General features: G+C 35.2%; 2 protein-coding genes across 3 annotated transcripts; both read right to left on the reverse strand.

Annotated features, from left to right (window-relative positions):
* Window positions 1–753: 753 nt before the first annotated feature.
* Window positions 754–23,168, reverse strand: LOC141676681 (uncharacterized). 2 transcript variants are annotated; one of them, XM_074482382.1, is made up of 4 exons: window positions 22,526–23,168; window positions 19,584–20,210; window positions 19,098–19,386; window positions 754–910 (listed from the first exon to the last, which is right to left on the reverse strand). In XM_074482382.1, exons 1-4 carry the CDS (start codon window positions 23,087–23,089, stop codon window positions 891–893), a joined length of 1,500 nt encoding a protein of 499 aa, XP_074338483.1. In that variant the 5' UTR covers window positions 23,090–23,168; the 3' UTR covers window positions 754–890. The 2 variants fall into 2 exon arrangements, with proteins under 2 accessions (XP_074338483.1, XP_074338482.1); XM_074482381.1 differs by lacking the exon at window positions 754–910 and adding an exon at window positions 17,629–17,953 and having other exon boundaries at window positions 22,526–23,165.
* LOC141677614 (receptor like protein kinase S.2-like) lies at window positions 11,812–16,849 on the reverse strand. The gene is made up of 5 exons (XM_074483617.1): window positions 14,940–16,849; window positions 14,422–14,819; window positions 13,705–13,760; window positions 12,529–13,394; window positions 11,812–12,414 (listed from the first exon to the last, which is right to left on the reverse strand). Exons 1-5 carry the CDS (start codon window positions 16,717–16,719, stop codon window positions 12,011–12,013), a joined length of 3,504 nt encoding a protein of 1,167 aa, XP_074339718.1. The 5' UTR covers window positions 16,720–16,849; the 3' UTR covers window positions 11,812–12,010.
* Window positions 23,169–23,839: the final 671 nt, after the last annotated feature.

The raw sequence follows: 23,839 nt of genomic DNA on the forward strand, positions 1-23,839 counted from the left end.
GCTACGTTGGACATCCGTTGATAGCTACGTTGGACATCCGTTGATAGTTCTTCAGTCATCCGTCGAAACTCTGTTAATCATCCGTTGATAGCTTATTTGGCACTAGACTTCATTTAACTTATGCAGAATTACAAGACATCAATTATGTACAATTAATCAACCTATTCTGCATATCTAGTTAAAGTCAACATGACTTGTAAGCTACTATAGAATCTAAATAGAGTTGTATGCAGAAATGTGCTACAAGACTTATTATTACATAAGCTACTCACTCGATGGATAATTAGAAACATTATCCGTCGGGACTATATGAAGTTATCCGTCGGGACTAGTTTCCATATCCGTCGAGTGCTACATTATTTACTAAACAAAATTAATTAAGGTGTTTTGTTGAACAAATCATCAAGTCCACAACATATCCACAACATCATTTATTCTTTCTTCTTCAATCATGATTTATTGACTTATGAATCCTTCCAATTGTTTCGTCGCACTGTTGTTCTTTAAAAAAGTTTTACAATCAGAATCAAATACACACATTCTCTTCTTGTGTAAGGTCTATTCTTTGAAGGTTTTAAAAGTGAAATAATTCCGTATAGTAAATGGAATTACAAATTGCAAGTCGCAAGGGAAACAACTCTGGAGCGAAAAGTACTACATGAAAGAGATACTGCTACTACTACTACATATTCAACAGCCAGAATAAAAAACCAAGCATGATGCCTTCTATACATTGCATCACTTAACATACTCATCTACAGAGAAATGAAAGAACTTCTAATTTTCTCATTTAAAACTCATAACATACTCACCTACTCATTTAAAGCATGATGAAGAATGTGCCCAGTCCCAGATGCCCGCCTCAATGTAAGTTGTTACTGCATTCCAGTTTAAGAGAACTCTTTTGCAACTGATACAAGATAAACAAGAAAACTGTAAGCCATCATACTGCTTTATTATCATACATGCTCAAGTTCAAATTCTCATGTTTGCTACATCAAGAAATATCATGTTTGAACAGACTACGGAACATTGTAATCCATAAATACTTGAACAACTATCCTGCACAAACCAAAATGTGCAATTATACTAATTAACTAGTTCTGTGTAACTCATTTTCCCACTATTCGTGTCTTTTGGCATTTTTTTGCAGCTCCTCGTTCTTTTTCTTGTTTTTATCTTTGCAAATCTTCAGTAAAACATAGCTTTAAAAACTTACGGAACATCCCATAGTCTTCTCCTTAGTTTAAGGTCTTCTTGGAAATAACGTAGAATGCTATGAGTAGAGGGATAATAAGGTCTGTTAAAAACTTAATATCCCCGAATCCTACTTCCAACTTAATTCGTTTCACTCACAATTCATAACATTGAACCAAATACAACCCAATATAATAAACTGGTACAATCTCCAGATATCTCTGTCTGTCTGTTATGACCATACAAGACCACAAGTCTTGAAATCTTTGAGTTTCCAGGTTCATTTTCCACAGTGTTCAGCTGAAATAGCACTGCAACATGGTGTAGGTATCAACCACCCTGCATATCAAAGAAATATATCAGAGTGCTACGGAATCGAGCCCGTTGCTGGAGAAGAAAATCAAGTAGGTCTTCTCAACTTTAAATTCTCATGTTAGCTATTAAGGTACGGATAAACCAAATTAGTCAGGTCCCTAGTATACACAAGAAACTACAAGAAATCTCATTTTTACCAACAAAAATTGCCGACGAAAATCTATCCGTTAGCAATTACCAACGGATTGTCGACCAATTGCAAACTTTTAAAAAGTCGATATAATATCAACGGTTTCGCAACGGATTACTAATGAAAAGTTGCCAACGAAATTTTCCGTTGGCTAGACCAAAAGTTATAACAGAATTACTAATGAACGGACAACAGATATCTAACTACAGAATACTAATAGAATAACATTAATTTACTAACAGATTACTAACGCAATACTAACGACATTGTCCGATGTCATTTCCACTTGTCCAGCTTGTATTCGATTAGTATTCGGTTAGTAATTATAGATCGGTTACTAACCATATATATGTCACACCCTACTATAGCGCAACTATAAAATCAATTACAGTGCACACTCTTGTTCATTTTCTTTACTCTCACATCTTCTCTCCCACCCCAACACTATGCAGCCGATTCAATTTTTGTATTCTCAAGTAGGGGCTTGAATTCTAGCGCCGAATCGATTAAGTTCCTAGCTATTTATCTGCAGTTTCATCTTCCTCATTTTTTGTCCCCCTCTTTATCACACTTGCAACACAAATCAAGAATTAAAGAAGTTGTTCTCACCATTTGGTTCAGTTACAGAAGGTAATCATCTATGATTATAAATATATTGATTGTAACTGTAATTTTGGGTTTTATATATGACTAGTAACTAATAATTCTTGCAGCTAGACTTACACCGGATGAAAGAACACAAATGCCAATTGGGTTTGGTTTTGTGACATTCGAAACAAAGATTGAAGCTCAGAGTGCATTGAGTACACCTGTTAGTACACCTGTTATCAGGCACTAGCATCAAATGGTTGAATCAACTTTGTATATAATATGAGCATTTTTTTGAGGAAGTCCTAAATTTTGGAAGATTGTATATATTAAGAGTGTTGTATGTACTATTTTTTTTGGTGTTACAATTAATGTTTGTAAAATTATATTTGATTGATTGTAAAATATCTTAACTTTTCTGAATCTTTCATTTTACCTTATTATGAGTTGTATTTATAAATGGAGTTGAACATTTCGCTGTGAATATCATATTAGAAATTGTGATTTTTAGCAAAGTCTCCCAATTGATTAACAAAAGATTTTCCGGCGAAGAACTCTGAATAAAATTGGGATGGTAAAAGGGTGTGTCTATTCAGTTGTCAAAATTCCGATATTTTGTTACCAAATTTAACAACAAATTTTCTGTTAGCAGCTTGTTATTAGAATTATCAACCAAATATTCTATTGGTAGAGTGGTGTTTTTTGATTATTTTGTAAGTGTTATTAGTTTGTTACTATTTTGTTGCTAACTTAGTTACGGACACCTAAATCAGTTAGGAAGGTGCTTCCCAACGACGTTTGCTCTAACGGTACAGTTTAGTGGGCAATCTGTTAGTAAATGTTTTTACCAACAGATTTTGTTAACTTACCAACAGAATATGTCGTTGATAATAATGAAATATCTTGTAGTGAGAATAACGCTCTGTACGTGTTGACGGAGGGAAGAAAATACGATAGGTCTTTATGATTTCTCAGTTCTCCTCTTAAGTTCGTAGTCTCACCATTACCTGTTTCCGTCATGGTGTAAACAAATTTGCTCTTTCATGTTCTCGAGTTTTTACAGATCAGAAAAAACGTAATAAATTTGGACGTGTAACATTTGAGCTGCTCATTCAGTCATCTCGAGTTTACACTTAAATCCAGGACTTGTTCTTCACTATGGCTGACTTGGTAGTCGTCATGGTTGAATGACAACTAATCATACTTGTGTACTTGCATCCCATAACAGAAACTATTGTTTTACTAAGTAGGCACAAAAATATGAGACTACTTTTGGCCTTCTTATGCTCAACATAGTTCTTAAATTTCTGCAAATTTAACGATATTAAAGTTACCTGCAAACTCTATTTAGAGTTACCTACAAAAAATTAGGAATACCCATGTTGAAACATGCACATTTATATATTTATTTTTTTGTGAATCGCCTATTGAATATGCGTATTCTATTTAAAAACAAAAATAAATACGCATGTTCATATTTTTTGGTAAGTTTTATTAAGTTCTAGAAGTTTGAATATACATTTCTTAAATGCCTATTTTGTCGCCTATTTTGTGGGTATTTTGGAAGGTTCTGAAGGTTAAAATCCAAAACCGGATTTTTTTCTTTTTTCTATCATAGGTAATCTCAGCCGCCACCTTTTGGTGCGTACTAAATAAACCTTACGGGCTCACGCAATACCAAAATTGGATTTTTGAGCATTTTTTTCTAAAATAAACAGCCCCTAAAATCTTCATCATTTTCTCCTTTAGAAAAGAAAAGACCGACCCTTCATGAAATGACTTTTAAGTTTCCGTTGGTATTCTAAAGATATTTTAATAATTTTTAAAAAATTGTTGATAAAGTATTTTATTTTTTAAATTGTACTTGATTGATTTGATTTTTAAAACTCAAGTTACGCTATAAATTACTTTTGAACGATGTATTTTATTAAAAAATAGGATAATATATTAAATATTCTTTAAAAAATAAAAACAATTAAGTTTTCCTTCCGATAAACTCTGATTTAACATATCGGTGGCTACCTCAATCGATTATTTCTCGTTTTTGAAACTACAACCATGCCTTCGTCCATAAAATTTCTTTTCATAGTGTCATTAAGAAAATATTAATTAAATTCAACTTATACAGATTAACCTAATTAATAGAATACAATATTCTCTCCATTTCGGTTTGTAGTTATTTTTTGCTAAATATTTCGGTTTATAATTTTTATACACTCGTTCACAATATATAATAAAAAGATTATAATTTTATTACTAAATTAAATAATAAATAACCGAAGAACTTAATTAATTTAATAAAAAATATATGATGTTGACTTGGTCAACCAGGGATAATGCATAGCAAATCAATAACCAGTGATATATTTGTAGTCTTATATGTAGAAGGGTAGAATGAACATGAAAATGATAGTTGACTAAAGAATTAGAGTGTAGAATGGTGTAAAAAAAATAGTTTTAAATAATTTTGTTACAATGAAAATATTAAATTGTTAACTTGGTTGACTTAAAAGATTGAACTAAGATTTTAAAATAATTCTGCAAATATGCCCCAATAATTCAAATTTGTAGAGCTAACATATAATATACATCAAGGTAGATAATATTCATATTAATGTAGATAACTAAATAGTTTCAATTAAATTTGCTATAATAAAACTGGGAACAGTCTTCAGTTCTATTATAATAGTTCTTCTCCTGACATTCATACTACTAGCATTGCTGTTTAGTTTACCTCTGCACAATTCGAGACCATAAGAGAGAACAAGGTGTACTTAAAAATGTATGTACTTTGATCATACAATTGTCTGACAACCATTATGTTAATCATAAAATCTGCTGCTCTAATTAAAGACGCGGTTTTTTCTCTAATCTGCAATTTCTGATATCAAAAAAGACTTGCAGATGATAGGAAGCTAAAAATGAGTGAGCTTTGTTAGAATTAATATTAATATAAATATTATTTCTATAGTTTGCTTTAAAAGAAAAATCTAGAAAAATCTTCAAGACTTTTCAGTTTGTGACTTTTCACTTTGGAGCCTTTTTACCTCCTTGTATTAATGGTGTCTTTTGGCCATTTTTGGAGTTACAAGTTTGAGCTCTTATAAAAGGAGGTCTCCCCCTCATGTTTGCACACACAAAAACAATTTTCCTCTCATATAGATATAAGTATATTTTTGGGCAATGATCAAGAGTGTTTTCAATCTATTTCTTTGTACTACACCAAAGAAATAGAAGTCGTGTAACCTTGGAGGTTGATTGCCAAGAGGCCGTGTGTACGTAGCGGGGCAAATTCAACTTTAGGGCAGTGTTAATTCACGCCACGACTCCTTCATTCTCTCAAGTTCTTTTCGGTTTGCTCTCTTCTTTTCCTACATTCTAAAGTTGAAATTTGTGTTAGCATATATCTTATCTGCCACCATGAATTCCAATACTTTTATTCCTGATATGTCTAAATTAGACCCTTTTGATGGGAAAAATTATAAAATGTGGTCCGATAAGATGGAGTTTTTCTTCAGTCAAATTGGAGTAGATTATTGTCTCACTAAAGACTCAGCCCCTGAAAATTCTGGAAAAGATTTCGAGAAGGATAATAAGACTTGTCGTGGAATGTTATTGCATTATATGACATCTGCTTTATATTTAATCTATAGCAAGTCCTTAAAGGCCAAAGAAATTTGGGATGCTTTAAAAACCAAGTATGGTTCTGATGATTATGGGACTAAGAAATATGCATGTAGTCGTTGGCTAAATTTTCGTATGTCTGATGATAAGCCTGTTCTTCAACAAGTTCATGAGTATGAATATTTATGTGCTGATATTATTGCTGAAGGAATGAAAATTTGTGAAATGTTTCAAGCTAATTGTCTTCTTGAAAAATTACCACCATCTTGGCAAACATATGTTCATTCTATGAAGCACAAACAGAAGGACTTCACTCTGCAAGAGTTAGTGTCTCACATCAAGATTGAGGAACAAAATCGAATTCAAACAAATGAAACAACACTTGGTCATTCTTCATTTACTGCTAATCTTGTTGAGTCAAAAGATGCAGGTCATACGAAAGGACCAAAAGGTAAAGGTCCAAATCAGTTCCATGGCACTAAAATGAAAAATAAGAACTTCAAAGGGAGAAGGCAGTTTAAAGGAAATTGCTTCACTTGTGGAAAATTCGGGCATGCCGCAAAGGAGTGTAGGCAAGGAAAGGGACCTGGTTCAAAAACAAAGGAAGACAAATCTCAGACTCAGGCCAATCTCACTGAAGAAATCATAGCTGCTGTTGTATCTGAAGTAAATTTGGTGAGCAATATTTCTGAATGGGTGGTGGATACCGGTGCAACTCGTCATATTTGTTCAAATAAGGATATGTTCCAGGACTATGATAAAGCATCTGATGGAGAATGTGTCTTCATGGGTAACTCAAGCACTGTGAGTATACTTGGAAAGGGAAAGGTTTCTCTTAAACTTACTTCTGGAAAAACTATTGCTTTGCATAATGTTTTGCATGTCCCTGATATTCGTAGAAACCTGATTTCTGGAGCCTTATTGAACAAAGCTGGTATTAAATTAACCTTTGAATCTGATAAACTTGTTCTTACTAAAAATGGTGATTTTGTGGGCAAAGGCTTTTGTAATGGTGGGCTGTTTGTACTTGATATTTTGACTGATAATAAAATTGCTACTGCTTCTGCTTATATTGCTGAATCTGTTACCTTATGGCATGCTAGACTGGGTCACGTAAATGTTGCTTCTGTGAAAAGGCTTAAACAACTTAGGCTAATCCCTGAATTCAGCAATACATCTTTTGATAAATGTGAAGTATGTGTTGAAGCAAAGCACCCTAAAAAGGCCTTTAATAAAATCGGAAACCGGTCTTCGACATTGCTTGAATTAATTCACAGTGATTTAGGTGACTTTAAGAACACTATGAGTAGAGGAGGTAAACGTTATTATATTACTTTTGTGGATGACTTTTCACGATTCACCAAGCTCTACTTGTTGAGTTCGAAAGATGAGGCCGAAGAAAAAATTCTTATTTATAAGGCTGAAGTTGAGAAACAATTGAATAAAAATATTAAAAGGTTAAGAACAGATAGGGGTGGTGAATATGATGGAGCAACTCTAAAGAAATTCTGTGAACTTAATGGAATTATTCACGAGGTTACAGCACCATATACGCCTGAACAAAATGGGGTAGCTGAACGAAAAAATAGAACTCTTAAAGATATGATGAATGCTATGCTTATCAGTTCAGGAATGCCTTCTAATATGTGGGGTGAAGCTATTTTATATGCTTGCTATGTGCTTAATCGTGTGCCGCATAAAAAATCTGATAAAACTCCTTATGAATTATGGAAGGGTTTCGCGCCCAACTTGAGTTACCTTAAAGTGTGGGGGTGTTTGGGAAAAATTGGGCTCCCAGAATTTCAAAGAAGTAAAATTGGTCCCAAGACTGTTGATGGTATTTTTGTTGGTTTTAATGGTGGTGCATATAGACTTATTCTTAAAGATGCATATGGTTTTGGTCCATTTAAAGAGTCAAGAGACGTTGAATTTTTTGAGCATATTTTTCCTATGAAAGCTAATGTGCAATCATGTTTAGCATCTGGATCTTCTTCATCAGTGTCACATCATAATATTACATCTACCGATGCAAATCATGAGCCTAGAAGGAGTAAAAGAGCTAGAGTCGAGACTAGCTTTGGACATGATTTTCTAACTACTTTTTTGACTGAAAAAGAGTTTGTAGGTGAGCAGGAGATAAATGTTTTCATTCTTGAAGAAGACCCTAAAACCTATGAGGAGGCTATGAGATCAATTGATTCTAATTTTTGGCGAGAGGCTATTAATAGTGAAATTGAGTCCATTATGAATAATAATACTTGGGTTTTATGTGATCTTCCTCGAGGTTGTAAAGCACTGGGAAGCAGGTGGATTTTTAAAAAGAAATATAAATCTGATGGATCAATTGAAAAATACAAAGCCAGGTTAGTGGTTGGTGGACATCGACAAAAGAAAGGTGTTGATTTCTTTGATACTTACTCTCCCGTAGCAAATATTTCCACCATTAGAGCCTTAATAGCTCTTGCATCTATTCATAATCTCATTGTGCATCAAATGGACGTGAAGACTGCCTTTTTAAATGGAGATTTAAATGAGGAGATATACATGAAGCAACCAGAAGGATGTGTTGTCCCGGGATATGAAGACAAAGTATGTCGGCTTATAAGATCATTGTATGGCCTCAGACAAGCTCCGAAAGACTGGTATGAAAAATTTCATCAAACTATCATCTCTGATGGCTTCCAAGTAAATGATTCTGATGCATGTGTTTATTCTAAATTTGATCAATTTGGTTGTGTGATCATATGTCTATATGTTGATGATATGTTAATTTTTGGTACCAATATTGATGTGGTAAATACTAGCAAGGCCTTCCTAAGTTCCTGTTTTGATATGAAGGATTTAGGAGAGGCAGATGTGATTCTTGGCATAAAAATTACTAGGAATTCATATGGGTTATCGTTAAACCAGTCTCATTATGTTGAGAAAATTTTAAAGAAATTTAATCAATTTGATTGTACCCCTGTGAAGACACCATATGATCCTAGTATTCATTTGAAAAAGAATAAAGGTCATAGTGTTTCCCAAGAAGAGTATGCCAAGATAATTGGAAGTGTAATGTTTTTGATGAATCATACCAGGCCTGATATAGCATATGCTGTTAGTAGACTGAGTAGATACACTCACAATCCTAATCGTGATCATTGGGGTGCTTTGATTAGATTGTTGAAGTATTTAAAGGGTACTATAAATTGGGGTTTGCATTATCAAAGAAGTCCTCATGTTTTGGAAGGATATTGTGATGCAAATTGGGTGTCGGATAATGATGAGATTCAATCTACTAGTGGTTATGTATTCACTCTTGCTGGAGCTGCTATATCTTGGAAATCTTCAAAACAAACTTGTCATGCTAAATCCACACAAGAATCTGAGTTTATTGCGTTGGAGTTGGCTGGTCAAGAAGCTGAATGGCTAAGATGTTTACTTGCTGATATTCCTTTGTGGGGGAAGCCAGCTCCATCAGTTTCAATGCATTGTGACTCACAAGCTGCAATGGGACTAGCGAATAATCAACTCTACAATGGGAAGAAAAGACATATTCGCTTGAGGCATGCTATAATTCGAAGTCTGATCAGAAATAATGTGATATCACTCGAGTATGTAAAATCAGAGAGGAATATTGCAGATCCTCTCACCAAAGGCCTTTGTAGAAAATTAGTGTTGGAGTCAGCACAAGGAATGGGTTTAAAGCCTATTGTGGAGTGAATTGTGATGGACACCCATCTTAAACTTGTTTAAGTTCAATGGGTCAAACGAAATCATAAAAGAACTCATGTTTATATACTACTACCATTCCTATTAATAAAGTGATGTAGTATTTTTATTATTGTCACATGTGTTAGGATGAGCTAATGCTCTTAATAAGTTCATAGTCTCGTAAGAGGTGGTTTGCGACAATACAAACTTGATGAACTTACCTCTGTGAATGTGGGGCTATTGCCCAACCCCTTATGAGAGTCCTTTGGCGAAGGACTTCTAGAGCGTTCACGAAAATCCAGGTACAATGTGGGGGCACTTATATAAAAATATAATTTGCGAAATCACTTCTTGATTTGAGAAAGGTTAAAGTGCGCAAATATGTTTTCACTAACTTCCGTGAGAGGTTCAAGGATTTTTCTACCTCACATGGTATTGAGGCATGTTTGTATGCACCGGTATCAATTCAAGTCCACAAGACATTGGTGCTTAAGAAACCGACTATCCATTGCCCATTAAATTACTTAAATTATTTTTCTTTTGCAGCATGTGGGGGAATGTTAGAATTAATATTAATATAAATATTATTTCTATAGTTTGCTTTAAAAGAAAAATCTAGAAAAATCTTCAAGACTTTTCAGTTTGTGACTTTTCACTTTGGAGCCTTTTTACCTCCTTGTATTAATGGTGTCTTTTGGCCATTCTTGGAGTTACAAGTTTGAGCTCTTATAAAAGGAGGTCTCCCCCTCATGTTTGCACACACAAAAACAATTTTCCTCTCATATAGATATAAGTATATTTTTGGGCAATGATCAAGAGTGTTTTCAATCTATCTCTTTGTACTACACCAAAGAAATAGAAGTCGTGTAACCTTGGAGGTTGATTGCCAAGAGGCCGTGTGTACGTAGCGGGGCAAATTCAACTTTAGGGCAGTGTTAATTCACGCCACGACTCCTTCATTCTCTCAAGTTCTTTTCGGTTTGCTCTCTTCTTTTCCTACAAGCTTCTCTTTCGCTGTTATACACTGATAACTTGTTGTGTTTACAGCCACAGCTAAGCATACAAATTGGAGTAAGAGTGCAAAAATAATGCAGGAGATTAATGAAGCCATGTTTTGATCCTTAATTATAATTATGATAAATTACTAGTACTGGTTTTCATGATGTGTTTTATAATGAAATATACAATTCGAAAATACCTCGTAGACATAAATCAGATTTTAATAATGGAATTTAGAACGCTGAATATAATTTTACACAATAGTAACTTCTTTGACTTGAATAGGCTTGTAACTTTTTATTGGGCTAGCGTGAAAGATGGTGTAACGATGATTTGACATAAGGGTTCGTTTTCATTTACAACATGGCCCAATTAGTTACGACAATACAAGACCACAAGTCTTGAAGTCTTTGAGTTTCCAGGTTCATTTTCCACGGTGGTCAGCTGAAATAGCACTGCAACATGGTGTAGGGCTCAAAGTGCGTATATAAAACGATAGAATAATGAAGATCCAAGAAATTACTGGGAATGGTTTGAATTTTTTGAATAATACGATAGATATCAACCACATGTCTTGCAGGTGAATAATAATATGACAACGATGTTGTTCTCCTCACCCTGCATATCAAAGAAATATCAGAGTGCAAGTAGGTCTTCTCAACTTTAAATTCTCATGTTAGCTATTAAGGTACAGATTAACCAAATTAGTCAGGTCCCTAGTATACACAACAATAACGCTCTGTGTTGGCGGAGGGAAGAAAATACGATAGGTCATTACGATTTCTCAGTTCCCCTCTTAAGTTCGTAGTCTCACCATTACCTGTTTCCGTCATGGTGTAAACAAATTTGCTGTTTCATGTTCTCGAGTTTTTATAAAGAAGAAAAAACTTAGTAAATTTGGACATATAACATTTGAGCTGCTCATTCAGTCATCTCGAGTTTACACTTATATCCAGGACTTGTTCTTCACTATGGCTGACTTGGTAGTCTTCGGTTCTACTGTTATGAAGCCATGTTTCATTTTTCTTATGCTACACTATGGTAAATCACAGCATATCAACCACTATAATCAAGCTTGTTGTTATAATGTGTCCCATGGGATTTCTCAGTTTTACAGTCATAGTATGCAAAAGATAACATATAAAACAAAGGACCTGAGAAACTGAGGAATTTCGGAAAATGAGAATTAGAGGTTTCTTATGTTTTTAGCAATAACAATTAGGATTACAGAATGCTTCTACAAAGAACTTATACAAAATAAAAGTTTATGAAACATAAACATAATACACCAAGAATACACCAAACAGAAGTTATTGATCACACTTTTATTTAGTCTCCCAAACACGAGACGATTCTGATATGTATAAGCGGAATACAGAATGTAGAGACACTGGTGACCATCTAAACAAGAATCTCGTCAGTTGTCGACTTACTTTTAGTTACTCCTGGAAATCGACAAAGTTGTTCAACGGAAGTGGTATAGATAGAATTGATTGTCAACAACTTCCAAGTCTGTGAAAACTCCTGAGACAAAGCAATCATAGATGGTCGGGATTTGGGATTGGAGCACAGACATGCGAATGCTTGCTTCAAAACAAGAAGTATGTCCTGTTCTTGCTGTCTCGTGGGACGAGGGAGGCGTGTGTCCAACAGCTCATTCAACATCAGTTTACTCTCGTTGCATCTGGGAAGTGGGAATGACGACAGGAAGTCCCCTGGATGGCTTCCCATGATAATTTCTAGAGCCACCACTCCGAAGCTATACACATCACATTTTTCTGTTACAACCATCGTATATGCAAGCTCTGTACATAGAAAATTGAGGAAAATCTTAGGATTTTTTTTTGGCATAATATATTGCGACATAAAAAGAGCAAGGGGGTATAAATTAAAATTGAGACATGGTAAGGAGTCATAACCTGGAGCAATGTAACCACAAGTTCCAGCAACCATAGTTTGATTGGATGTATCCGGGTCAAGCAACCTTGAGGCACCAAAATCTGCAACAAATCCCTCCAGTTTGGAGTTTAATAGTATGTTGTTACTTGATATGTCTCGATGAACGATAGGCGGGCTGCAGTCATAGTGCATGTACGATAAAGCATGTGCTACATCTTTCACAATATTCACCCTCTTACTCCAATCCAGTTGCACAGCGTGATTGTCATCTCTCAAGGCACAGAATAAACTCCCCTTCTCCATATACTCATAAATAAGAAACATGCATCGGTTGTGCAAGCAGAAACCATAGAGCTTCACGATATTCTTGTGTCTTAGATTTGACAAGACATGCACCTCGTTCCTAAAGCTTCTGTCAAAATTTGGGTCCTCGGCTTCCAAGCGGTGAAGTTTTTTAAGTGCAACAGTGTTTCCTTTTGGCAACCTAGCTTCGTATACACTACCATAGCCGCCAGTTCCTATGCAGCATCTGATGTCAAAATTGTTTGTTGCTTTTATGATGTCCTCATATGCAAGGTTTCCATCAAAGTTCAGTACTGAAAAAATATCACCAGTCTGCACAATCATCCTGTCATGTTTTACTCTAGGTTTCTTCCGAAAAAAGAACACAGAGGCTATTATCAATATGAAAAGTCCGATGGTAATAGGAAGAGATATGCAAAGGACAAGGGAGACCGACATTCTTCGGTGGGAGGTCACTTCACCACCATATAAACTATTATCACATGACTGCTGCTCATATGTATAGGAGCGCGGGAGTTCGTCAGAAAGAAGAAGGTTTCCGTAGAGTTTCAACACTGTTAAATTTTTCAAACAACGAAAATACCTCGTAGAGTTTCAACACTGTTAAGGTTTCCGTAGGTTTCCGTAGAGTTTATAATTATGATAAATTACTAGTACTGGTTTTCATGATGTGTTTTATAATGAAATATACAATTCGAAAATACCTCGTAGACATAAATCAGATTTTAACAATGGAATTTAGAACGCTGAATATAATTTTACACAATAGTAACTTCTTTGACTTGAATAGGCTTGTAACTTTTTATTGGGCTAGCGTGAAAGATGGTGTAACGATGATTTGACATAAGGGTTCGTTTTCATTTACAACATGGCCCAATTAGTTACGACAATACAAGACCACAAGTCTTGAAGTCTTTGAGTTTCCAGGTTCATTTTCCACGGTGGTCAGCTGAAATAGCACTGCAACATGGTGTAGGGCTCAAAGTGCGTATATAAAACGATAGAATAATGAAGATCCAAGAAATTACTGGGAATGGTTTGAATTTTTTGAATAATACGATAGATATCAACCGCATGTCTTGCAGGTGAATAATAATATGACAACGATGTTGTTCTCCTCACCCTGCATATCAAAGAAATATCAGAGTCCAAGTAGGTCTTCTCAGCTTTAAATTCTCATGTTAGCTATTAAGGTACAGATTAACCAAATTAGTCAGGTCCCTAGTATACACAACAATAACGCTCTGTGTTGGCGGAGGGAAGAAAATACGATAGGTCATTACGATTTCTCAGTTCCCCTCTTAAGTTCGTAGTCTCACCATTACCTGTTTCCGTCATGGTGTAAACAAATTTGCTCTTTACAACCAAATGATTAGCTAAATGGGACCTCAGAAAATCAGAAATTTCACAGAGGTTCAGCAATAACAAATAGGATTATAGAATGCTTCTGCAAAGAACTTATACTGACTAAAAAGCCACAATAATGGCTTTATAACAGAAGTGTCTAATGAAACATAATTTCTTCCAACAAGGTGACACCAAGGATACACCAACAAGAAGTTATTTATATGCGGAATGCACAACGTAAGGAAACTGGTTAACATTTAAACAAGAATCGTGTCAGTTGTCGACTTGCTATTAGAAACTGCTCGAAATTTGCAAAGTTGTTCAACAGAAGTGGCGTAGATAGAATTTGTAGTCAACAGCTTCTGAGTTTGCGAAAATTCCCGAGACAAAGTAATCATAGATGGCCGGAATTTGGGATTGGAACACAGACATGCGAATACATGTTTCAAAACAAGTAGTATGTCATGTTCTTGCTGTCTTGTGGGAAGGGGGAGGCGTGTGTCCAATAGCTCATTCAGCATCATTTTACTCTCAGTGCATCTGGGAGATGGGAATGACGAGAGGAAGTCCCCTGGATGGCTTCCCATAAGAATTTCTAGGGCCACCACTCCGAAGCTATACACATCACATTTTTCAGTTGCAACCATTGTATACGCAAGCTCTGTACATTAAGAAAATTAAAGCGTATTTTAAGGAATCTCCATGCATACCTTATGGTGACAACAAAAAAGAGTTACTTCCATGTATAAATTAAAATTGAGGCATGTTAAGAAGTGATAACCTGGAGCAATATAACCGTAAGTGCCTGCAACCATAGTTTGATTGGATGAGTCAGGGTCTAGAAACCTTGATGCGCCAAAGTCAGCGACAAATGCCTCCATTTTAGAGTTCAAAAGTATGTTATTACTTGATATGTCGCGATGAACTATAGGTGGATTGCAGTCATTGTGCATGTAAGATAGAGCATGTGCTATACCTTTCACAATTTCCACCCTCTTAGTCCAATCTAATTCCATGGCATGAGCATCATCTCTCAGAGCACAAAATAAACTTCCATTCTCCATATACTCGTAAACTAGAAACATGCATCGATTTTGCAAGCAGAAACCATAGAGCTTCACGATGTTCTTGTGCCTTATATTTGACAAGACCTGCACCTCATTCCTGAAGCTTCTGTCAAAACCTGGGTCCTCGGCTTCCAGTCGATGAAGTTTCTTCAGTGCGACAGTTTTTTTGTTTGACAACCTAGCTTCATATACGCTACCATACCCTCCAGTTCCTATGCAGTATCTAATGTCAAAATTATTTGTTGCTTTTATAATGTCCTCATATGCAAGGTTTCCATCAAAGTTCCAGACAGAAAAAATTTCACCATCTTGTGCAAGCATTTTCTTCTGATTTTCTCTAGTTTTTTGGCGACAAATGAAAACAGAGGCTAGTATCATTAAGAAAAGGCCAATGGTAATAATAGGAGCAGCTATGGAGAGGACAAGGGACACCGAATGTTTCTGGTGGGAGGTCACATTAGCACCATTTAAACTATTATCACATGTGTGGTGCTCATATGGATGGTGGGTGGGTGGGAGTGTGTCAGAAAGGTGGTTGTCGAAGAGGTCCAAGCGAGTTAAATGTACCAAACAACGCAAGTTATTAGGTATGCTTCCGGTCAAATTGTTACTATGCAAACTCAATGAGTACAAAGAATAGCAATTTCCAAGTTCTTTTGGAATGTCTCCACTTAGTAAATTGCCTGAGAGGCTCAGGTATTGTAGACCTGTGCACTTAAAAACAGGTATGGAGCCGGTGAGAAAATTATAAGACATGTCAAGTTGTATGAGATTATTGAGATTAGCATCTTTCAAATCTAAAGTGCCATTAAATTGATTAGCACGAAGGTCCATATATTTGAGTTGGGTCAAGGAGCCTAAAGCTGATGGGATTGTCCCTGTGAGTCTGTTTTCCTGAAGGTATAAATCTTCCAAATTACTCAGATTTCCTAGTTCCAAGGGAATGGAACCATTGAGATTATTATCTCCAAGATATAAATGAGCCAAATTAGTCAGCTTTCCTAGTTCATTGGGAATGAACCCACTGAGGCGATTATAAGATACATCAAGTACCTGTAACTGAGAGAGGTTACCGAGGAAAGAAGGTAACTTACCAGTGAGATAGTTTCCTCTGAGTGAGAGATACGTGAGTTTTGAAAGCATTCCAATCTGGTAAGGTATGCTTCCATTAAGCTTACAGTAGTAAAGATCAAGTTTTTGGAGGTATGGGAAGGAAGAGAAGTTGAGTTTTCGAAGCTCATCTCCTATTAGGTAGTTTCCTAGTTTTATAGAAACGACTCGACCTTCCTCACAGCTAATGCCATACCAGTTGCAGTGCTTTGAAGTGTTATCTAAAGGAATTTGATTCCTCCACCATCCCGTACTGAGAAGAGCTTCTCTTTCGCTTTGAGGCGAAGAAAATGATGATGATGCTGATGAGTTAGTTGTGTTTTCAGCCACAGCTGAGCATACAAATAGGAGGATGAGCGTGTAAATGCACGAGAATGAAGCCATGTTAGAGGAACTCTAGGAAAGTGAGATTACACAGGTTAGAGGTAGCTGAACACTGAGATTTAACAGATTAAATTTGTAAGGTAAACGTTATTACTCCCTTTTCTTTCTCTTTTTCACTACTTTATACATATTTCTTAGCCTCCGTGCCCAAACCAAACGTAAAGAATTGGCCGGGACGGAGGGAGTATATGTTAGTCAATAATGATAAAGCATGAGAATGAGTCTTCCACTGCATAAAGCAATATTTTGTAGAATGAATGTAATAGTTAATAGAAATGATGGAAGACCATAGACCAATCCAATTTTCCTGTTTCCGCAGCCTGGTATTGAATAATGCAATTTTCACAGTGTGGTAGGACAAGGTGATTATCGGAAACTTACCTGAAATAGCACTGCAACATGGTAGGGCTCAGAAGCACATAAGCAGTTGAGTTTTCCAATTCTCCCAATCATGGACATGATATTTCTGACAACTACAGATTTCCTTTTCATAGCAAAGCCTCGAAAGGAACTTCTTTCTTTGAACTTGGATGAATATGAGTCATAATGTAGGAGAGATGATGGAGTGGTTAAAGATGTACCATTGAAACTGCTATCCTATTTAAGCTTTGTCTATCGGAAGTTCAAATCCCTCTCTTTCTGTCTAATTCAGTGATCTTACTAACCAAAAGAGTCTAAATAGCACAAGATAAAGTACATCTCATTCTTCCTAGACATACCTGGGTAAGTCTACTGGATCTTGATTGCAAAACACGACATAATACATAATGTCAATGTATAGCTTGCTTATACCAAGTCCAGGAACCAGTTACTCTAAAATCTCAAGGTATTAGAGAATGGCCCTTTCCAGGATCTTATATTCTAACAGTTCGAATGTACACAATTGTATTCCAATCCAAAACGACAAGATTAAGACATAAAAGAATGAATCAGATATCATATTTCAAAAAGAAGTTGACACAAAAAACAAATTGCAAGTCGCAAGGGCAACAACTCTAGAGCAATACTACTACTACATATTCAACAACCAGAATAAAAAAACCAAGCATGATGCCTTCTATACATTGCATCACTTAACATATTCATCTACAGAGAAATGAAAGAACTTCTAATTTTCTCATTTAAAACTCATAACATACTCAGCTAATCACATAATGAAGAATGTGCCCAGTCCCAGATGCCCGCCTCAATGTAAGCTGTTACTGCATTCCAGTTTAAGAGAACTCTTTTGCAACTGATACAAGATAAACAAGAAAACTGTAAGCCAAGTTCAAATTCTCATGTTTGCTACATCAAGAAATATCATGTTTGAACAGACTACGGAATATTGTAGTCCATAAATACATGAACAACTATCCTGCACAAACCAAAATGTGCAATTATGCTAATTAGCTAGTTCTGTGTAACTCATTTTCCCACTATTCGTGTCTTTTGGCATTTTTCTGCAGCTCCTCATTCTTCTTCTTCTTTTTATCTATGCAAATCTTCAGTAAAACATAGTTTTAAGAACTTACAGAACATCCCAAAGTACTTCTCCTAAGTTTAAGGTCTTCTAGGAAATAACGTAAAATGCTATGAGTAGAGGGATAAATAAGGTCTGTTAACAACTTAAAATCCCCGAATCCTACTTCCAACTTCATTCTGCCCTGACCATACTTTCAAAATCCTAGGTAGGTTTAATTTGTTTCACTCTCAGTTCATAACATTGAACAAAATCCAACCCAATATAATAAACTGGTACAATCTCCAGATATCTCTTTCTGATAATTATTATCCTTGTATACAGAGACGAATCTAGGAATATCTTATACTAAAAAGATTTTAAAGAAGTAGCAGGTGGATTGAACCCAAACCAAGCTAATCACGAGTGAAACAGATGAACTAAACCTCCGGCCCCTTATACAAATACTATCTGTATTTTTTCAAGTACCGCCTTAGATATACTAGTATCACTATTGTTCAAGAATCAGCGGGGTAAACCAGCTACCATCACGGTAACAGTACAACTATCACTGCTTGTATGCCACTACAATACCCTCGATGACTTTGACATGTAAATTTACCAAAGGATTGCAATTTCAGTTTGCAACAATGTAATGAATTAACTAGCATATAGAATACTCTATGCTTTCAGATGCAACTTATGGAGCTAGAAACTGCTTCTACTAATGTAGTGGAATAACCAAAATCATTCAATGTTGACAAGGGACCTTCAACAGATAAACGTAAATTATTCAAAAACCATAGTGTCTAGAGCCTAAAACCTCATTTTTTTTATCAGCAAATAGCGATGTTGCTCAGATTAGAAAATTTCATACAAACTTAAACTGTGTATGTTAGAATTTAGATTGCGAAAAGAAAAGGAACCAAAGCTTTACCTTTTGAAGAAGCTGGAAGCACAACAACATTCATCGTCACATTATTGGGAGGCAGCTGTAATCTAAGCGGATACAGCTTCCCATTCAACGGACTCCTGGAGCACACAATCGCATCATTCAATCCGGTCACTTCCTCCAAGCTCCTAGTCAATTCCTCAACACTATTCCCTTTGAACAAAATCGAAAACCCCTCTAATTCCTCATCAATTTCCCCAAATTCATTCGCGACATTGTAATATATAGTCCTCCCATCCTCCCTCTTCACCAATTCCACATCCGAATCAATCGACTACAATAATCAAAATTAGCAAAAAAACTAAATTAAATTCATTAAATCACATTCTTGATCTGAAATTCACTAGACTACAATGCCAGATATCATTACAATCGCGGTCTAATAGAATTTAAATTATAATATTCACTAGGCTACAATACTAGAGGTCATTAAATCGCGATTAACAAATTTAATTACAAAATTATTGGTACCTCTTGTCTGGAAAAGGCCTCTCTATCAACTGAATGTGAGCTGGAATCAGCAGAAGCAAACGAATCATCACAATAAACCAGCTTCTCAGGAGCAGGATTCACAGTAGGTGATCTGACAACAATCTCAACAACATCAACATGCCAATAAATCCAATCCTGAGTAGCAGTCCTATGCGGAACATCATGCGTGACAGAGTTTCTCCAGGGTGGCAGACCTCCATTAGCACGTAGAAACTGCCCGTACCGAGTCCTCAACTTCACCTGATTAGTTCCATCTCTAACAGGCTCCCACTCAACAGAACTATCTAAACGTCGAGGCAGAGTCTGCAGCACTTTTCGCCCTGTCATGCCTAGCAAAAAAGGCTGATTCGAGGCTGTTAAATATTTGTTGTAACAACTTTTCAGCCTGATAAAAGAATTTGCATGATCGGGAACAAATTCAACAGTCCATTTCGCAGCCTTAGATGATCCATTACGGTCCTGGCTTACGGATTCTTCGTCGTCGTCAGCTGTTAAATACTTTTCGTGGTGGCTACGCAGCCTGACAGCTTGTGCATTCTGGAAAATGTCCATTGCTGAGTAGCTGGTGCTGGTGGTATTCTCAAGAGGTGGTAGTGAAAGTGAGGCCTGGAAAAAAAATAATAAATAATGAGTGAAAAATATTAATTGGAAGGATATTAAATTTAATGTAACTGTTGGTGATGTTTTAAATTAGTAACAGATTGTTTGGTTGATAGAGAGGTGAAGAGGTAATGGTGTTTGGTAGATGTTACTATAAAACCAGGCTGGCTGGCTTTATATGAATAAGTAGCTTTGTATGTATTTGAATGTGACAAAAAGTCACTAAATTGGAAAAAGTTGTTTAAAGAATTAAAATATTAAAAATATGAATTTATGATATTTTGTATCAGAAAAGAATCTAAAATGGAATATGCAATAAATAAAATAAAGATAATGTCATTAAAGATAAAGATGTGACTACACTACAGTTAAATCTCGATAAAATAATAATCGATAAAGTAATAATCTCGGTAAAATAATATTTTTCCCCGGTACCAACATAATGGACATAGTGTTTATTATTTTTGATAAAATAATAAACTCGCTAAAATAATATTTTTTTTCTTGGTCCCGACCCGATTATTTTAAAGAGATTTAACTGTACTTGTGATCCTGCTTATAAATTTCGAAAATCAGAACTAATTAATCAAGTTATCAATTAGTAATCCATTCATGATCGAGATTTACTTGATTGATTGGATTGACAAATCTGAACGAAAACTGAATATAGTCTAATATTTTAAATATATTTATTATTTTTATAATAAAGTATATTATTTAAAAAAATCTTAACAATTAATCAAATTTTTATAAATTGAATTAGTCAAATATTATTATGAAACTTATCAACAATTTCCAAAGTGCATTATTTTTAAAAACTAATTATTAGAAAATGAAATAAAATTGAAACACTCGAAATTCCGTAATTCGAAAACAGAGATGAAAATAAAATTCGAACTCTCGAGTTTCCGTAACTTCGAAAACAGAGGTGGCGGTGACATACTCCCTCCGTACCTAAAAACGTTTTCTATTTGTGTTGGACACGTTTGTCAATGCACACTTTTGATTGTTAATATTTTTAATTTCGTATTAGTATTAAATATAAAAAGTTCACTGTATTAAAATATTCATGAATACGAATCCAATAAGATCAATCATGACTGTATTTCATCTTATAAGTTAGACGTAAATTAGTAGTCAAACGTTTATTATAAATAGTATAAAAAATCAAAATAAAAAACGTAATAGGCAGAGAGGGAGTACGTAGCCAAAGAGAGGCGGCTTGGTAATTTGATGTGTATACGCGTTAACTGAACATAGATGTTGAAATCAGGTATAGCCCACGTGAAGGTGCTGTTTATACATTGTACTCGGAACAGAACATGCAGGATGTCCGTGAATTAATTGTGAATCACACAATAATGCACAAACATTTTTCTTAATTTTGTGAATATTTTTATTATTTTAAATGTGATAGTGGCAGGATATACTTGAATATATGTGTAAGTTGTAACTTTCTTCTTACCTAATCATATGTATTTTTTAGTTACAAAGTTGGCCCCCCATTATCTAGAAAGGTTCATATCTATTCATCATTTCATGACGAAGTTCATCACTATGGCATAGACTAAATCAAAATAAAAATATTTTAATATTTTATTTTTTTAGTTAAAATATGGGTTACTTTTTCTTACCTAACATATCACTTTCTTAAGTGAAACATAATTTTTACTATATAATGAACACTAGAATTTGTAAAACAGCTTTTAGTGCGATTTCAACAATTTTTTACAAGAAAATTTACGGAAAGTAAAAATATTGTCAAAATAAAAACGGTAAAAACAGGAAGTAAAAATGTTATAATTATAATATAATTATAATAACTTTATATTTAATTTAAAAATAACATATAATTATACGTAAAATAAGAATTTAAGGGTGAAACTAAATACGGTAAAACTAAATATCACTAAAAGGGGTTGGGGCCACACAAAAATGTGGTAAAATCAATAAAAGGGCTCCGAATAAAACGAAAATACAGTGAAATCAGATACGATATTTAGTATTTAAGGACAATGACATGAAATACAATGAAATTGAACGAACAATATATATATTTACGAAAGGAAAATATTTGGTGTATAAACTGTGTACAAAATGTACTAAATGATATGTAATGAATTGTAATATATTTTACTTGGAAAAAACTCCTGTATTCATCGTCAACATCAACAAGGTCAATTAAAATATCTCACGTTAATTACCATGTCATTGTGTCTAAATTTGTTATACACAATTTTGTACACCTGAGCTAATATTTACGAAACCTTCTGAAATCTTACTAGCAAACAACAATGCAGACAAAAATGTTAAACACATACCTTCTTGGAGTAAAAATCAGGAGAACTACTCGCAGAAAAGATCGAAACAGGCGATCCACCATCTTCCAGGCTCGAAAAATCCCCTGAACTCAACTTACTAAAACTCTCCCCTGCAATCTCAACTTCCTCAACGCTCCACAATATCCAGTTCTTCGTCGACCCTCCAGCAAACGGACTGTCATGCGTGACGCCGTTTCTCCAGGGCGGCGTACCGCCATTTCCCCGTAGATACCCTCCTCCGAATCCCTTCAACTTGACATGAAATCCGTCACGTTCGGGTTCCCAGTCTACTGAAAAATCGACATTGCTTTCGGGGTGTTTTTGTACAACTTTGTTTCCTGTCATCCCGAAAAGAAATGCAGAGTTCGATGCTGATAAGTACTTTCCGTAACAACTTTTGAGGCGAATGAGGTCACCGGCCTCATTCGCGGGGTACACTAGCCATGTTGCCTTGGGTGAGAATCCGTTGCGACTTTGTCGCACGGATTCTTGATCGTCGCAGGCGACTAGGTATTTGTTTAGGTGGCTTTTGAGTCGAATGGCTTTTTTGTTAAAGAACTCCATGAGTATAGCTGTGATTATGGAGAAATGTCTAAGAAGATAAAACAAGATTATATGATGTCGATGAGTAGAATTAGTCTCTTATAGATTACGAAACTTGTGTATTATAAAATGAGCAAGTCGTAGGAAAGAAGTAAGTTATATTGTCTGTTATAGTATCCAATCTAGTCACACGTATAGACAACTTTGCGGAGAACTTCTATTTATGAAATCGGTTCGAACTCGACTCCAACTCGTTAAACTCGACTCGGTTCTGTTCATTTACGGTTCTAATGCCGCATTTTGTTTTAATTTTTTTTATCGTAGAGAACCCGCAGCCGCTATCTTTCCGGATACGTACCGGGTAAATCTCACGGGCTCAAGTAATAGTCTGCAAATTGTTTTAACTTTTGTATGCATATATTCAGGAAAGTTTTGTTAAAGAGTATAAAATCAAGTTCGGGTCTTCCTTTATAACCTAAAGATTTTAGTGCGACTGGTTAGTTAATACGGTTACTTTAACCGATCGGTTGTAGATTGGTTTGACATGTATTATGGTATCTTAGTGAGCAAGGCCTGCAACAAGTTGGAAAGTTTGAAACGTTGGAAAAGCGTGTGGATAGAGAAGATTAAGATTTTGATTTTGATTAAATTAGTTGACAAAATGAAAGTTCCGGGATTGCAATGTTTTAACATTCAAAACCAACGTGCAAATAGTAGTAGTTTTTTTGGTTATTTTTGTTGTCACATTAGGCTGCTGTCAATAGTATATTT

This window comes from Apium graveolens, chromosome 8, assembly GCF_009905375.1.
Source record: "Apium graveolens cultivar Ventura chromosome 8, ASM990537v1, whole genome shotgun sequence".
Classification (NCBI taxonomy): Eukaryota; Viridiplantae; Streptophyta; class Magnoliopsida; order Apiales; family Apiaceae; genus Apium; species Apium graveolens.